Source organism: Coregonus lavaretus, assembly GCF_964263955.1.
Source record: "Coregonus lavaretus genome assembly, contig: HAP1_SCAFFOLD_7159, whole genome shotgun sequence".
NCBI classification, from domain to species: Eukaryota; Metazoa; Chordata; class Actinopteri; order Salmoniformes; family Salmonidae; genus Coregonus; species Coregonus lavaretus.
The window spans coordinates 10,001-28,446 of record NW_028166969.1 but is presented as its reverse complement, the minus strand read 5'-3'; the positions used below and the strand labels follow the sequence as shown (position 1 = coordinate 28,446).

The following is an 18,446-nucleotide window of genomic DNA, read 5'->3' as shown; positions in this document are numbered from 1 at the left end:
GACCGTCCCTGGACAGGGGAGGAGACAAGGCCAAGAGGTTCATGTTTTAGATACACTAGAAACCAGGGGAGGAAAGGGCCAAGAGGAAATAGACTACATGTTCTCCCGACAGGAGCCAATATTTACATTAAATCAACCAAAATGCATCATACCGGCTGTATTTCTGTATCTTGAAAGTTATATAGCTTAAAAACTTGATTGCTGACATGCAAAACATTTTGGGACTATATCAACAATGGACTAATGAAACAAATACCAATACAGTTTTTAGGTGGAATGTTCTTTAAGTAATGGAGGAGGGGAGCAGACTCCTTCCTTCACCTACTAACAAATTAACACTCTCCTCGACCAGTTATCGGTTTCCGGCTCACATATGGCAAGCCCCTTCGGATAACCAGCCCAACCTCTACTATCAACTACTGTCGTAATACTCATCTGGTTATGTTGTTCTGGAATACAGTATATGTATATGAATATAATGTATCTCTGTGCTCACCAGAATGTAGATGACCACATAGAGGTAGTGTGTGAGCCAGAAACCTCGGAAGCTGATTCGTCGGAAGTAGTGCGAGGCGAAGACGTACATAAACGCAAAGATGAAGAGAAGCAGGATGCCCGTTATTCCTGGAGTAACGTTAGAGAGAGAGAGACACGTTAGAGTAACGTTAGAGAGAGAGACACGTTAGAGTAACGTTAGAGAGAGAGAGACACGTTAGAGTAACGTTAGAGAGAGAGACACGTTAGAGTAACGTTAGAGAGAGAGACACGTTAGAGTAACGTTAGAGAGAGAGACACGTTAGAGTAACGTTAGAGAGAGAGACACGTTAGAGTAACGTTAGAGAGAGAGAGACACGTTAGAGTAACGTTAGAGAGAGAGACACGTTAGAGTAACGTTAGAGAGAGAGAGACATGTTAGAGTAACGTTAGAGAGAGAGACACGTTAGAGTAACGTTAGAGAGAGAGACACGTTAGAGTAACGTTAGAGAGAGAGACACGTTAGAGTAACGTTAGAGAGAGAGAGACACGTTAGAGTAACATTAGAGAGAGACACGTTAGAGTAACGTTAGAGAAGAGAGACACGTTAGAGTAACGTTAGAGAGAGAGACACGTTAGAGTAACGTTAGAGAGAGAGACACGTTAGAGTAACGTTAGAGAGAGAGACACGTTAGAGTAACATTAGAGAGAGAGACACGTTAGAGTAACGTTAGAGAGAGAGACACGTTAGAGTAACGTTAGAGAGAGAGAGACACGTTAGAGTAACGTTAGAGAGAGAGAGACACGTTAGAGTAACGTTAGAGAGAGAGACACGTTAGAGTAACGTTAGAGAGAGAGAGACACGTTAGAGTAACGTTAGAGAGAGAGAGACACGTTAGAGTAACGTTAGAGAGAGAGAGACACGTTAGAGTAAAGTTAGAGAGAGATAAACGTTAGAGTAACGTTAGAGAGAGAGAGACACGTTAGAGTAACATTAGAGGAGAGAGACACGTTAGAGTAACGTTAGAGAGAGAAGACACGTTAGAGTAACGTTAGAGAGAGAGAGACACGTTAGAGTAACGTTAGAGAGAGAGACACGTTAGAGTAGCGATAGAGAGAGAGACACATTAGAGTAACGTTAGAGAGAGGAGACACGTTAGAGTAACAGAGAGAGAGACACGTTAGAGTAACGTTAGAGAGAGAGACACGTTAGAGTAACGTTAGAGAGAGAGAGACACGTTAGAGTAACGTTAGAGAGAGAGAGACACGTTTAACGTTAGAGAGAGAGACACGTTAGAGTAACGTTAGAGAGAGAGAGACACGTTAGAGTAACGTTAGAGAGAGATAGAGTAACGTTAGAGAGAGAGACACGTTAGAGTAACGTTAGAGAGAGACACGTTAGAGTAACGTTAGAGAGAGGAGACACGTTAGAGTAACGTTAGAGAGAGAGACACGTTAGAGTAACGTTAGAGAGAGAGACACGTTAGAGTAACGTTAGAGAGAGAGACACGTTAGAGTAACGTTAGAGAGAGAGACACGTTAGAGTAACGTTAGAGAGAGAGACACGTTAGAGTAACGTTAGAGAGAGAGACCACGTTAGAGTAACGTTAGGAGAGAGACGTTAGAGTAACGTTAGAGAGAGAGACACGTTAGAGTAACAGAGAGAGAGACACGTTAGAGTAACGTTAGAGAGAGAGAGACACGTTAGAGTAACGTTAGAGAGAGACACGTTAGAGTAACGTTGAGAGAGAGAGACACGTTAGAGTAACAGAGAGAGAGACACGTTAGAGTAACGTTAGAGAGAGAGACACGTTAGAGTAACGTTAGAGAGAGAGAGACACGTTAGAGTAACGTTAGAGGAGAGACACGTTAGAGTAACGTTAGAGAGAGAGACACGTTAGAGTAACGTAAGAGAGGAGAGACACGTTAGAGTAACGTTAGAGAGAGAGAGACACGTTAGAGTAACGTTAGAGAGAGAGAACGTTAGAGTAACAGAGAGAGAGACACGTTAGAGTAACGTTAGAGAGAGAGACACGTTAGAGTAACGTTAGAGAGAGAGAGACACGTTAGAGTAACGTTAGAGAGAGAGAGACACGTTAGAGTAACGTTAGAGAGAAGAGACACGTTAGAGTAACGTTAGAGAGGAGACACGTTAGAGTAACAGAGAGAGAGACACGTTAGAGTAACGTTAGAGAGAGAGACACGTTAGAGTAACGTTAGAGAGAGAGAGACACGTTAGAGTAACGTTAGAGAGAGAGAGACACGTTAGAGTAACGTTAGAGAGAGAGACACGTTAGAGTAACGTTAGAGAGAGAGAGACACGTTAGAGTAATGTTAGAGAGAGAGACACGTTAGAGTAACGTTAGAGAGAGAGACACGTTAGAGTAACGTTAGAAGAGAGAGAGACACGTTAGAGTAACGTTAGAGAGAGAGAGACACGTTAGAGTAACGTTAGAGAAGAGACACGTTAGAGTAACGTTGAGAGAGAGAGACACGTTAGAGTAATGTTAGAGAGAGAGAAACGTTAGAGTAACGTTAGAGAGAGAGAGACACGTTAGAGTAACATTAGAGAGAGAGACACGTTAGAGTAACGTTAGAGAGAGAGAGACACGTTAGAGTAACGTTAGAGAGAGAGAGACACGTTAGAGTAACGTTAGAGAGAGAGACACGTTAGAGTAGCGATAGAGAGAGAGACACATTGGAGTAACATTAGAGAGAGACACGTTAGAGTAACAGAGAGAGATACACGTTAGAGTAACGTTAGAGAGAGAGACACGTTAGAGTAACAGAGAGAGAGACACGTTAGAGTAACGTTAGAGAGAGAGAGACACGTTAGAGTAACGTTAAAGAGAGAGACACGTTAGAGTAACGTTAGAGAGAGAGAGAGACACGTTAGAGTAAACGTTAGAGAGAGAGACACGTTAGAGTAACGTTAGAGAGAGAGACACGTTAGAGTAACGTTAGAGAGAGACACGTTAGAGTAACGTTAGAGAGAGAGAGACACGTTAGAGTAACGTTAGAGAGAGACACGTTAGAGTAACGTTAGAGAGAGAGACACGTTAGAGTAACGTTAGAGAGAGAGACACGTTAGAGTAACGTTAAGAGAGAGACACGTTAGAGTAACGTTAGAGAGAGAGACACGTTAGAGTAACGTTAGAGAGAGAGACACGTTAGAGTAACGTTAGAGAGAGAGACGTTAGAGTAACGTTAGAGAGAGAGACACGTTAGAGTAACAGAGAGAGAGTCACGTTAGAGTAACGTTAGAGAGAGAGAGACACGTTAGAGTAACGTTAGAGAGGACACGTTAGAGTAACGTTAAGAGAGAGACACGTTAGAGTAACGTTAGAGAGAGAGACACGTTAGAGTAACGTAAGAGAGAGAGACACGTTAGAGTAACGTTAGAGAGAGAGAGACACGTTAGAGTAACGTTAGAGAGAGAGACACGTTAGAGTAACGTTAGAGAGAGAGAGACACGTTAGAGTAACGTTAGAGAGAGAGACACGTTAGAGTAACAGAGAGAGAGACACGTTAGAGTAACGTTAGAGAGAGAGACACGTTAGAGTAACGTTAGAGAGAGAGACACGTTAGAGTAACGTTAGAGAGAGAGAGACACGTTAGAGTAACGTTAGAGAGAGAGACACGTTAGAGTAACGTTAGAGAGAGAGAGACACGTTAGAGTAACGTTAGAGAGAGAGACACGTAGAGTAACGTTAGAGAGAGAGACACGTTAGAGTAACGTTAGAGAGAGAGAGAGAGACATGTTAGAGTAATGTTAGAGAGAGAGAGACACGTTAGAGTAACGTTAGAGAGAGAGACACGTTAGAGTAACGTTAGAGAGAGAGACACGTTAGAGTAACGTTAGAGAGAGAGACACGTTAGAGTAACGTTAGAGAGAGAGAGACACGTTAGAGTAACGTTAGAGAGAGAGACACGTTAGAGTAACGTTAGAGAGAGAGACACGTTAGAGTAACGTTAGAGAGAGAGAGGACACGTTAGAGTAACGTTAGAGAGAGAGACACGTTAGAGTAACGTTACAGAGAGAGACACGTTAGAGTAACGTTAGAGAGAGAGACACGTTAGAGTAACGTTAGAGAGAGAGACACGTTAGAGTAACGTTAGAGAGAGAGAGACACGTTAGAGTAACGTTAGGAGAGAGAGACACGTTAGAGTAACGTTAGAGAGAGAGAGACACGTTACAGTAACGTTAGAGAGAGAGACACGTTAGAGTAACAGAGAGAGAGACACGTTAGAGTAATGTTAGAGAGAGAGAGACACGTTAGAGTAACGTTAGAGAGAGAGACACGTTAGAGTAACAGAGAGAGAGAGACACGTTAGAGTAACGTTAGAGAGAGAGACACGTTAGAGTAACGTTAGAGAGAGAGACACGTTAGAGTAACGTTAGAGAGAGAGACACGTTAGAGTAACGTTAGAGAGAGAGACACGTTAGAGTAACGTTAGAGAGAGAGACACGTTAGAGTAACAGAGAGAGAGACACGTTAGAGTAACGTTAGAGAGAGATACACGTTAGAGTAACGTTAGAGAGAGAGACACGTTAGAGTAACGTTAGAGAGGAGAGACACGTTAGAGTAACGTTAGAGAGAGAGACACGTTAGAGTAACGTTAGAGAGAGAGAGACACGTTAGAGTAACGTTAGAGAGAGAGAGACACGTTAGAGTAACGTTAGAGAGAGAGACACGTTAGAGTAACGTTAGAGAGAGAGACACGTTAGAGTAACGTTAGAGAGAGAGACACGTTAGAGTAACGTTAGAGAGAGAGACACGTTAGAGTAACGTTAGAGAGAGAGACACGTTAGAGTAACGTTAGAGAGAGAGACACGTTAGAGTAACGTTAGAGAGAGAGACACGTTAGAGATAACGTTAGAGAGAGAGAGACACGTTAGAGTAACATTAGAGAGAGAGACACGTTAGAGTAACGTTAGAGAGAGAGACACGTTAGAGTAACGTTAGAGAGAGAGAGACACGTTAGAGTAACGTTAGAGAGAAGAGACACGTTAGAGTAACGTTAGAGAGAGAGAGACACGTTAGAGTAACGTTAGAGAGAGAGAGACACGTTAGAGTAACGTTAGAGAGAGAGACACGTTAGAGTAACGTTAGAGAGAGAGAAACGTTAGAGTAACGTTAGAGAGAGAGAGACACGTTAGAGTAACAGAGAGAGAGACACGTTAGAGTAACGTTAGAGAGAGAGAACACGTTAGAGTAACAGAGAGAGACACGTTAGAGTAACGTTAGAGAGAGAGACACGTTAGAGTAACGTTAGAGAGAGAGACACGTTAGAGTAACGTTAGAGAGAGATACACGTTAGAGTAACGTTAGAAGAGAGAACACGTTAGAGTAACGTTAGAGAGAGAGAGAGACACGTTAGAGTAACACGTTAGAGTAACGTTAGAGGAGAGAGACACGTTAGAGTAACGTTAGAAGAGAGAGACACGTTAGAGTAACGTTAGAGAGAGAGAGACACGTTAGAGTAACGTTAGAGAGAGAGACACGTTAGAGTAACGTTAGAGAGAGAGACACGTTAGAGTAACGTTAGAGAGACACGTTAGAGTAACGTTAGAGAGAGAGAGACACGTTAGAGTAACGTTAGAGAGAGAGACACGTTAGAGTACAAGAGAACGTTAGAGAGAGAGAGACACGTTAGAGTAACGTAGAGAGAGAGACACGTTAGAGTAACGTTAGAGAGAGAGACACGTTAGAGTAACGTTAGAGAGAGAGAGACACGTTAGAGTAACGTTAGAGAGAGAGACACGTTAGAGTAACGTTAGAGAGAGAGACACGTTAGAGTAACGTTAGAGAGAGAGACACGTTAGAGTAACGTTAGAGAGAGAGACACGTTAGAGTAACGTTAGAGAGAGAGACACGTTAGAGTAACAGAGAGAGAGACACGTTAGAGTAACGTTAGAGAGAGATACACGTTAGAGTAACGTTAGAGAGAGAGAGACACGTTAGAGTAACGTTAGAGAGAGAGACACGTTAGAGTAACGTTAGAGAGAGAGACACGTTAGAGTAACGTTAGAAGAGAGAGACACGTTAGAGTAACGTTAGAGAGAGAGAGACACGTTAGAGTAACGTTAGAGAGAGAGACACGTTAGAGTAACGTTAGAGAGAGAGAGACACGTTAGAGTAACGTTAGAGAGAGAGAGACACGTTAGAGTAACGTTAGAGAAGAGACACGTTAGAGTAACGTTAGAGAGAGAGACACGTTAGAGTAACGTTAGAGAGAGAGACACGTTAGAGTAACGTTAGAGAGAGAGACACGTTAGAGATACGTTAGAGAGAGAGACACGTTAGAGTAACAGAGAGAGAGACACGTTAGAGTAACGTTAGAGAGAGAGACACGTTAGAGTAACGTTAGAGAGAGAGAGACACGTTAGAGTAACGTTAGAGAGAGAGAGACACGTTAGAGTAACGTTAGAGAGAGAGAGACACGTTAGAGTAACGTTAGAGAGAGAGAGACACGTTAGAGTAACGTTAGAGAGAGAGACACGTTAGAGTAAACGTTAGAGAGAGAGAAACGTTAGAGTAACGTTAGAGAGAGAGAGACACGTTAGAGTAACAGAGAGAGAGACACGTTAGAGTAACGTTAGAGAGAGAGAACACGTTAGAGTAACAGAGAGAGACACGTTAGAGTAACGTTAGAGAGAGAGAGACACGTTAGAGTAACGTTAGAGAGAGAGAGACACGTTAGAGTAACGTTAGAGAGAGATACACGTTAGAGTAACGTTAGAGAGAGATAAACACGTTAGAGTAACGTTAGAGAGAGAGGAGACACGTTAGAGTAACACGTTAGAGTAACGTTAGAGAGAGAGAGACACGTTAGAGTAACGTTAGAAAGAGAGAGACACGTTTAGAGTAACGTTAGAGAGAGAGAGACACGTTAGAGTAACGTTAGAGAGAGAGACACGTTAGAGTAACGTTAGAGGAGAGACACGTTAGAGTAACGTTAGAGAGACACGTTAGAGTAACGTTAGAGAGAGAGAGACACGTTAGAGTAACGTTAGAGAGAGAGACACGTTAGAGTAACGTTAGAGAGAGAGAGACACGTTAGAGTAACGTTAGAGAGAGAGAGACACGTTAGAGTAACGTTAGAGAGAGAGACACGTTAGAGTAACGTTAGAGAGAGAGAGACACGTTAGAGTAACGTTAGAGAGAGAGACACGTTAGAGTAACGTTAGAGAGAGAGACACGTTAGAGTAACGTTAGAGAGAGAGACACGTTAGAGTAACGTTAGAGAGAGAGACACGTTAGAGTAACGTTAGAGAGAGAGACGTTAGAGTAACGTTAGAGAGAGAGACATGTTAGAGTAACAGAGAGAGAGACACGTTAGAGGAACGTTAGAGAGAGAGAGACACGTTAGAGAGAGACACGTTAGAGTAACGTTAGAAGAGAGAGACACGTTAGAGTAACAGAGAGAGAGACACGTTAGAGTAACGTTAGAGAGAGAGACACGTTAAAGTAACGTTAGAGAGAGAGAGACACGTTAGAGTAACGTTAGAGAGAGAGACACGTTAGAGTAACGTTAGAGAGAGAGACACGTTAGAGTAACGTTAGAGAGATAGACACGTTAGAGTAACGTTAGAGAGAGAGAGACACGTTAGAGTAACGTTAGAGAGAGAGACACGTTAGAGTAACGTTAGAGAGAGAGACACGTTAGAGTAACGTTAGAGAGAGACACGTTAGAGTAACGTTAGAGAGAGAGACACGTTAGAGTAACGTTAGAGAGAGAGACACGTTAGAGTAACGTTAGAGAGAGACACGTTAGAGTAACGTTAGAGAGAGAGAGACACGTTAGAGTAACGTTAGAGAGAGAGACACGTTAGAGTAACGTTAGAGAGAGAGACACGTTAGAGTAACGTTAGAGAGAGAGAGACACGTTAGAGTAACGTTAGAGAGAGAGACACGTTAGAGTAACGTTAGAGAGAGAGAGACACGTTAGAGTAACAGAGAGAGAGAGAGAGACACGTTAGAGTAACGTTAGAGAGAGAGACACGTTAGAGTAACGTTAGAGAGAGAGACACGTTAGAGTAACGTTAGAGAGAGAGACACGTTAGAGTAACGTTAGAGAGAGAGACACGTTAGAGTAACGTTAGAGAGAGAGACACGTTAGAGTAACGTTAGAGAGAGACACGTTAGAGTATCGTTAGAGAGAGAGACACGTTAGAGTAACAGAGAGAGAGACACGTTAGAGTAACGTTAGAGAGAGAGACATGTTAGAGTAACGTTAGAGAGAGAGACACGTTAGAGTAACGTTAGAGAGAGAGACACGTTAGAGTAACGTTAGAGAGAGAGACACGTTAGAGTAACGTTAGAGAGAGAGAGACACGTTAGAGTAACGTTAGAGAGAGAGAGACACGTTAGAGTAACGTTAGAGAGAGAGAGACACGTTAGAGTAACGTTAGAGAGAGAGACACGTTAGAGTAACGTTAGAGAGAGAGAGACACGTTAGAGTAACAGAGAGAGAGACACGTTAGAGTAACGTTAGAGAGAGAGACATGTTAGAGTAACGTTAGAGAGAGAGACACGTTAGAGTAACGTTAGAGAGAGAGACACGTTAGAGTAACGTTAGAGAGAGAGACACGTTAGAGTAACGTTAGAGAGAGAGAGACACGTTAGAGTAACGTTAGAGAGAGAGACACGTTAGAGTAACGTTAGAGAGAGAGAGACACGTTAGCGTAACGTTAGAGAGAGAGAGACACGTTAGAGTAACGTTAGAGAGAGAGAGACACGTTAGAGTAACGTTAGAGAGAGAGACACGTTAGAGTAACGTTAGAGAGAGAGAGACACGTTAGAGTAACGTTAGAGAGAGAGAGACACGTTAGAGTAACGTTAGAGAGAGAGAGACACGTTAGAGTAACGTTAGCGAGAGAGACACGTTAGAGTAACGTTAGAGAGAGAGAGACACGTTAGAGTAACGTTAGAGAGAGAGAGACACGTTAGAGTAACGTTAGAGAGAGAGAGACACGTTAGAGTAACGTTAGAGAGAGAGACACGTTAGAGTAACGTTAGAGAGAGAGAGACACGTTAGAGTAACGTTAGAGAGAGAGACACGTTAGAGTAACGTTAGAGAGAGAGACATGTTAGAGTAACGTTAGAGAGAGAGACACGTTAGAGTAACGTTAGAGAGAGAGAGACACGTTAGAGTAACGTTAGAGAGAGAGACACGTTAGAGTAACGTTAGAGAGAGAGACACGTTAGAGTAACGTTAGAGAGAGACATGTCAGAGTAACAGAGAGAGAGACACGTTAGAGTAACGTTAGAGAGAGAGACACGTTAGAGTAACGTTAGAGAGAGAGACACGTTAGAGTAACGTTAGAGAGAGACATGTCAGAGTAACAGAGAGAGAGACACGTTAGAGTAACGTTAGAGAGAGAGACACGCTAGAGTAACAGAGAGAGAGACACGTCAAGAATTGAGCTACTGTAATATTCAGCAATAACATAAAGTAGCTTTTTATCATTCAGAGACAATATTTTGGGACTAAAGCAAACCCAGCGGGCAAAACTGGTTGAATTGGCGTCATTATAACTAGAAACTGATTGAAATTACATAATTATGACATCAAGTAGTTTTGCCCAGTTTTGACCGGTGGGAATGGTTTGTATTCTGTCCTACCTGGAACAGTCTGAAAGAACCACCACGACCATTTCATCGGCATCTCAGACCTGCAAATAGTCAACACATAGTAAATGGTCAACACATAGTAAATAGTCAACCCAGTAAATAGTCAACACATAGTAAATAGTCAACACAGTAAATAGTAAATACAGTAAATAGTCAACACAAAGGTAAATAGTCAACCCAGTAAATAGTCAACCCAGTAAATAGTCAACACATAGTAAATAATCAACCCCAGTAAATAGTCAACACATAGTAAATAGTCAACACAAGGTAAATAGTCAACCCAGTAAATAGTCAACACATAGTAAATAGTCAACCCAGTAAATAGTCAACACATAGTAAATAGTCAGCCCAGTTAATAGTCAACCCAGTAAATAGTCAACACATACTAAATAGTCAACCCAGTAAATAGTCAACACATAGTAAATAGTCAACCCAGTAAATAGTCAACACATAGTAAATAGTCAACCCAGTAAATAGTCAACACATAGTAAATAGTCAACCCAGTTAATAGTCAACCCAGTAAATAGTCAACCCAGTTAATAGTCAACCCAGTAAATAGTCAACACATAGTAAATCAGATACAAGAGTATGTATGTAAAGAGGTATGAAAATGAAGAAGAATCCCCACAAATTCAGAAGAATCAAGAAGAATCAGGAATAATGCCATTACCCATTGTCAGCTAGGACCCTGGGGAACAGACAGGCCAGGATGCTGAGGTCACTGACTGAGAACACGTAGACGTTCACCACATGACCCAGAGAGTGGATAACTAAAGACGAGAGGAGAAGGGGTTAATTCGGGAGCAAAACACAACATGAACTGGAAACACATGTTGTAATTGTGTTACTACAATGTGATGTGAAGAGCTAGTATTCATGAATGTAGGAGTTCCCCAAAGTGAAATCATCAGTTCCCCAAAGTGAAATCATTTTGACGAAAAAAAAAAATAATATTTTCAGGATTTTACATTGGTGATTGACTTTTTTTTCTCCAATTCCACCCAGTCAACCCCTACTTTAGTGTTGATGCTCTGAGAAGTGAGTCGCCCTCTGACCTGAAAATAAGAGGGCAGACATGGCCATGAAGCGGTGGAAGTCTATAGCGGCGTCGAAGGGGATGTATTGGTTGAGGAAGGTCTCTCGTCCAAAGGTGATGAGGTTACGGCACACTGTCAGTAGCATGTAGGGGTACAGGAAGGAGATGGCCGCCGCCGAACCACGCGACACCAAGATACCCACCACCGACGTCTCCGGCACGCCCGTGGAGTATGCCTGCAAACCATAGTCTAAACACGCAGCTAGGGGTTTGTTTCTGTTAGTCCACAGGGCTTTACCTGAATCCCAAATAAGACCCTCAGCCCCTCTGGATTCCCTAGGCACTCCTGTAGATCTGAAGGGATTGGATAAGTGTAATCAATATGGGCAAAAAGTCAGCCAAACAGAAGGGAAGTTCAAGTCATCACCATATTGCTTAAACATATCCCATTCTGTTAGATCTACAGGAAGGATTAGGGCCAGGGCTTGATTTGGGATTCAGGGTATATATACCAGGCTGACAGAAGGCTTTTATATTCAGATACAGTATAGCTATTGTAATGTGATGGAAAATGTACCTAAGCATTCACAAGATGCCTTTGTAGGGCAATGGAGTTAGAATTGCATGAGTAATCAACTAAATTATTAATATCTCATTAAGTTAAGCAGTTGTGTCAACAAAACAGTCGTCGTTCATGACCGCCTTATCTGATTTGGTTCTGGGCACTGAGATTGACAAAACAGGTAACTCCCAGCCTTCTTCTTCTTCTTGGCACAGCTTACTCCCAAGCCTGGTCTCAGATCTGTCTGTACTGTCTTGACAACAAGTTTAGGAGTTGGCGAGACAGCACAAACAGATCTGGGACCAGCCAGGCTAGCTCAAATTCAATCAATCAAATGTATTTTATAAAGCCCTTTTTACATCAGCAGTTGTCACGAAGTGCCAGCTAACTCTCAGAACAGAAGAACAGACAGAAGAGAAAAGAAAGAAAAAAAGACAAGAGAAGAGAGGACAAGAAAATACAAGATGAGAAGACAAGAGAAGACAAGAGAAGAGAATAAAAATAAGTAAAGAGAAGAGAAGACAAGAAAAGAAAAGAGAAGAGAAGACAAGACAAGACAAGACAAGACAAGACAAGAGAAGACAAGAGAAGACAATAGAATAGAAGACAAGACAAGAGAAGACAAGAGAAGACAAGAAAAGAGGAAAGAAGAGAAGACAAGACAAGAGAAGACAAGAGAAGACAAGACAAGAGAAGACAAGAGAAGACAAGACAAGAGAAGACAAGAGAAGACAAGATAAGACAAGAGAAGACAAGAGAAGAGAAGACAAGAGAAGACAAGAGAAGACAAGAGAAGACAAGAGAAGACAAGAGAAGAGAAGACAAGACAAGAGAAGACAAGAGAAGACAAGACAAGAAAAGAGAAGACAAGAGAAGACAAGAGAAGAGAAGACAAGAAAAGAGAAGACAAGAGAAGACAAGAAAAGAGAAGAGAGGACAAGAAAATACAAGATGAGAAGACAAGAGAAGACAAGAGAAGAGAATAAAAATAAGTAAAGAGAAGAGAAGACAAGAAAAGAGAAGAGAAGACAAGACAAGACAAGACAAGAGAAGACAAGAGAAGACAAGAGAAGACAAGAGAATAGAAGACAAGACAAGAGAAGACAAGAGAAGACAAGAAAAGAGGAAAGAAGAGAAGACAAGACAAGAGAAGACAAGAGAAGACAAGACAAGAGAAGACAAGAGAAGACAAGACAAGAGAAGACAAGAGAAGACAAGATAAGACAAGAGAAGACAAGAGAAGAGAAGACAAGAGAAGACAAGAGAAGACAAGAGAAAACAAGAGAAGACAAGAGAAGAGAAGACAAGACAAGAGAAGACAAGAGAAGACAAGACAAGAAAAGAGAAGACAAGAGAAGACAAGAGAAGAGAAGACAAGAAAAGAGAAGACAAGAGAAGACAAGAAAAGAGGAGAGAAGACAAGAGAAGAGAAGAGAAGAGAAGACAAGACAAGAGAAGACAAGAGAAGAGAACTCACAGTAGCATCTCTCCAGAGCCACTCCGGCTGTGATGCCGTAGACGATAGTGAAGCAGACAATGTGGCGACGGTAGTTCTCTACAAAGCGTTTGAAGTGCTGGATCTTCTGCTGGATGGGGTTCCTGTTGTAACGCTCCTTCTTCGGCTTCACGTAGACCTTAGGCCTCTGGAGGCCCGATCTGCATGGGAGGAGGAAGGAGGGAGTTATTTGCAGTGGTTTAGATTGAGCATGTGACTGAGAAAATATGTATTGTTCCAACATAATTTATTCAACTGAAACTGAAAAAGAAGGTTCAGGCAGCAGCATAATTCACTTCAATGGCATTTATTGCTGAACACGTTTAAAAGAAAGGTCCTTCAACAAAGAACTATTGAGACCATTTTGAACCTTTATGTTACAGCAATGCAGCAATCAGTAAATACAATGGATGAGTCAGAGTTAGCAAGGACAATTAAATGAATCAATGGAGAGTGGGTAAAAACAGAATATCCGGCTGAGGTTCAGGCTGGATTGCCATCATTAAGGGCAATAATTATATTTTAAAAGGTATTACTGGGTGTTAGTGATATAACGAAGCCACAGGATAGATAAGTTCCATTTGATTTCAGTCCTCATTGCTTTTCGATGGACAGTGAAAGAATTTCACTTTATTTCCAGAATTTAAATGGAAATTCCCCAACCCTAGAGAACTTACCTTTTCCCTTGTCGTCTGCGAAGTTCCTGCCCGTCTTTCCCAAGGCTGCTGGAGAACTGCGTGTCCCCTTCTGAGGGTGAGCTAAGGAAGAGAAGACATTACCGTTTTAAATAAGGAGCATGAGGCATGAAGCCCGGCGTTTGAAAACGGATGTTTATCATATCAGCAGACAAGGGTGGTGTAGTTAAAATAACTTGTATTAATAATCGTAATAGTCGTTGTAATAGTAATATAACAGGTTACTTGGAAAAAAGCAATCATCATCATCATGTCATGAAATAAATCATCATCATCATGTCCACAAGGGTGGCAGGTAGCTTAGTGGTTAAGAGCGTTGTGCCAGTAACCGAAAGGTTGCTGGTTCTAATCCCCGAGCCGACTAGGTGAAAAATCTGTCTATGTGCTCTTGAGCAAGGCACTTAACCCTAGTCGCTCTGGATAAGAGCGTCTGCTAAGATGTTTGTGAAAGGAGATAGCGAAATACAGTAGATTACAATCAAGAGGGCATTTTTACTATAAATGTTTTGTTAGTCAGCAGCTCTCTCATAAAGGGTGTATCCTCATTACTAGTTATTCTCTTCCTCTATTCTAATGTTATTATCTTACCTGTTCCTGTTTGGGGTGATGAAAGAAACATGCTGGTGTCGACTCAGTCTGTTTCCCCCCTCCTTCTCCATCCCTGCAGAGATACATAACATTAGAAGAAGAAGAAGAAGAAGAAGAAGAAGAAGAAGAAGAAGAAGAAGAAGAAGAAGAAGAAGAAGCTTTGCAGAAGCCTTTGAGAGTATTTTGTGTCCCTGGTCGGCCCTCTACAGCCTTTGTTACCTTTGATGTTGAGCTGAGCGAAGGTCAGTTCCTTCTCGTGGTCCCGGAGCAGGAAGTGGAAGTCCTCCCAGGTAATCTGTTCCTTGTCGTTGAAGCCTGCAGCCTTCAGCATGGCCTTGATGGCCTCCTCAGCCTGGCTCTTAGACAGAAGGCTACTGGAGATCTCTAGGAACGACCTGCAGAACAGACCACAAGATGGCCAGAGTTAAGACGGTCGGAGTTAGTCCAGGAACCCATTAATATGGTGCTTATCTTTTTCACTCATTTTGGATTGTGCAACACTGCTCACTGCACCCAAGTTTCTTGACATAGGCATTTCAAAGAGCTGTCAGTCAAGGCGAGGTCATGAATATAAACTCACCGCCCACTCACCCTTTCTTTTCAAACTTCCTGGTAGTTAGCCATGAGAGAAAAGTACTTTTCTAAAATCTTGAGCATTTCTTTCCCCCCAAAAACAAATATTATGGGTGATATTTTAGTCACTCAAAAGGCTATTTTACATGGGAATCAGAATGAGTGTTCGGGACCTTTAAGAGAATCGATAACAGTGCTAACCTGAGCAGCCTGGAAAACTCCTCTTTCGATAAAAAACCATCTCCATCGATGTCGTGCATCGAGAACATCAGTTTAGACTTTTCCTCGGGGGAACCTGGACAAACCACACAGTGGAATCTCAGAACAAAATTTGGTGTTTCTTATTGGACAATTCCTGTTTCAGTCAGTTATCTTCTGTTTGTTTGTCTAATAAACACGACCCTGGACTCCAGGGTTGGGATCAATTCCACTTAAATTCCAGTCAATTCATGAAGTACACTGAAATTCCAATTCTCTTCAATGCTTTTTAATTAGTAAAACGTGGAATTGGAATTTAGTTTACTTTCTGAATTGACTTGAATTGAAATGGAAACCTTCTGTCACGCTCATTGAGAGACGGGTCGGACCAAGGTGCAGCGTGAAAAGCGTACATGTTTATTAACTCAATAAACATACAACAAAACAAGAAACAACGTAACGTGAAGTCCTCAGGCTATACACATACAAGCCTAAACGGAACAAAAATCCCACAACACAACGTAGGAAATAGGCTACCTAAGTATGATCCCCAATCAGAGACAACGAGCGACAGCTGCCTCTGATTGGGAATCATACCCGGCCAAACATAGATATAGAACAACTAGAACCTAAACATAGATATACATAACATAGAACTACCATGGACATTCACACCCTGACTCAACAAACAAGAGTTCCATAGGTCAGGGCGTGACACCTACTCACCGTTCATGAAGATTACGATGACATCAAGGAACTCCTGGAAGGAGAGGTATCCGTTTCCATCCTTGTCGGCAAGCGTGAACATGGAGTCAACAAAGAGAGAGTCCGGTTTGAGTCCCAGAGCGTCGGCAAACTCAGTTCCTGTCAGCTCAGTCTCCAGGGCTTCACGGGTCTTTCTACAGGATGCACCACTCAGGTCCCTGGCATCACACTTCTCTATCTCCAGGACCTGAGATGGATATATTTTTTATTGAACCTTTATTTAACTGGGTTCTCCCATTGAGCCAATACATACAGCAGGGTTCTTCAATTCCGGTCCTGGAGGGCCGAAACACTTCTGTTTTTATTTTTTTATTTTATTTTTATTTCACCTTTATTTAACCAGGTAAACCAGTTGAGAACAAGTTCTCATTTACAACTGCGACCTGGCCAAGATAAAGCAAAGCAGTGCGATAAAAACAACAACACAGAGTTACATATGGGGTAAAACAAAACAAAGTCAAAAATACAACAGAAATACATATATATACAGTGTGTGCAAATGTAGCAAGTTATGGAGGTAAGGCAATAAATAGGCTATAGTGCAAAATAATTACAATTAGTATTAACACTGGAATGATAGATGTGCAAGAGATGATGTGCAAATAGAGATACTGGGGTACAAATGAGCAAAATAAATAACAATATAGGGATGAGGTAGTTGGGCGGGCTAATTTCAGATGGGCTGTGTACAGGTGCAGTGATCGGTAAGGTGCTCTGACAACTGATGCTTAAAGTTAGTGGGGGAGATAAGTGTCTCCAGCTTCAGAGATTTTTGCAATTTGTTCCAGTCATTGGCAGCAGAGAACTGGAAGGAATGGCGGCCAAAGGAGGTGTTGGCTTTGGGGATGACCAGTGAGATATACCTGCTGGAGTGCAGACTACGGGTGGGTGTTGCTATGGTGACCAATGAGCTAAGATAAGGCGGGGATTTGCCTAGCAGTGATTTATAGATGGCCTGGAGCCAGTGGGTTTGGCGACGAATATGTAGTGAGGACCAGCCAACAAGAGCTTACAGGTCACAGTGGTGGGTAGTATATGAGGCTTTGGAGACAAAATGGATGGCACTGTGATAGACTACATCCAATTTGCTGAGTAGAGTGTTGGAGGCTATTTTGTAAATGACATCGCCGAAGTCAAGGATCGGTAGGATAGTCAGTTTTACGAGGGCATGTTTGGCAGCATGAGTGAAGGAGGCTTTGTTGCGAAATAGGAAACCGATTCTAGATTTAACTTTGGATTGGAGATTCTTAATGTGAGTCTGGAAGGAGAGTTTACAGTCTAACCAGACACCTAGATATTTGTAGTTGTCCACATACTCTAGGTCAGACCTGTCGAGAGTAGTGATTCTAGTCGGGTGGGCGGGTGCAAGCAGCGTTCGGTTGAAGAGCATGCATTTAGTTTTACTAGTGTTTAAGAGCAGTTGGAGGCTACTGAAGGAGTGTTGTATGGCATTGAAGCTCGTTTGGAGGTTTGTTAACACAGTGTCCAATGAAGGGCCAGATGTATACAAAATGGTGTCGTCTGCGTAGAGGTGGATCTGAGAGTCACCAGCAGCAAGAGCGACGTCATTGATATACACAGAGAAAAGAGTCGGCCCAAGAATTGAACCCTGTGGCACCCCCATAGAGACTGCCATAGGTCCAGACAACAGGCCCTCCGATTTGACACATTGAACTCTATCTGAGAAGTAGTTGGTGAACCAGGCGAGGCAGTCATTTGAGAAACCAAGGCTATTTAGTCTGCCAATAAGAATGCGGTGGTTGACAGAGTCGAAAGCCTTGGCCAGGTCAATGAAAACGGTCTCCTTTTATTTCTACCTGGTAGTTAATTGCACTCACCTGGTGTCCCAGGTCTGAATTAGCCCCTGATTAGAAGGAGAGGATGAAAAACAGAGGTGTTTCAGCCCTCCAGGACCGGAATTGAAGAACCCTGACATACAGCATGTCCAGGGTTGGCGAGTAATGGATTACATGTAACTGATTACCAAAAAAAACGGTAACTGTAATCCTCTACTTTACCAGCAAAAATATTGTAATCAGATTACAGATACTTTTGAAAAACTAAATGATTACTTCTAGGATTACTTTTAAATTCAGAATGGATGTTTGCGGAAAAAAAATATTTGACACCTTTCTGTTTTCTCAATGAAATTCTAATCAACCATTCATTCATACATTGTTGTGCCCCTGGCCTGAGAGGATGGAAGTTCAATATGTAGCTAGATGTAGAAGGCTAATGTTAACTAGCTAACGTTGCCCATGAATGGAAGTTAGGCTAGCGAGCAGCATTTTAGCCAGGTAGCCGAGGACAACACAAAATAAAAGCGTGTACTGTATGACAGAGTCATAGAGCGTTTCGTCAACATGAAAGAGAGGAGGATGGCATTGGTGTTTCTCTACAAGTAGGGTGAGTCAACATGTTT

At 42.2% G+C, this 18,446-nt stretch overlaps 1 protein-coding gene across 1 annotated transcript in view; it reads right to left on the bottom strand.

Annotated features, from left to right (window-relative positions):
• Positions 1 to 496: 496 nt before the first annotated feature.
• The window catches only part of LOC311114056 (dual oxidase 2-like), a gene marked incomplete at both ends in the record, with an annotated part of 27,378 nt that continues 9,428 nt past the window's right edge, over positions 497 to 18,446 (bottom strand). Inside the window, 10 exons of the mRNA XM_084189329.1 lie at positions 497 to 624; positions 10,104 to 10,153; positions 10,783 to 10,882; positions 11,168 to 11,398; positions 13,188 to 13,366; positions 13,883 to 13,963; positions 14,489 to 14,561; positions 14,708 to 14,883; positions 15,263 to 15,356; positions 15,986 to 16,211. Of these exons, the coding sequence (XP_084045455.1) occupies positions 497 to 624; positions 10,104 to 10,153; positions 10,783 to 10,882; positions 11,168 to 11,398; positions 13,188 to 13,366; positions 13,883 to 13,963; positions 14,489 to 14,561; positions 14,708 to 14,883; positions 15,263 to 15,356; positions 15,986 to 16,211 (1,338 nt within the window). The remainder of the gene's footprint in view (positions 625 to 10,103; positions 10,154 to 10,782; positions 10,883 to 11,167; positions 11,399 to 13,187; positions 13,367 to 13,882; positions 13,964 to 14,488; positions 14,562 to 14,707; positions 14,884 to 15,262; positions 15,357 to 15,985; positions 16,212 to 18,446) is intronic.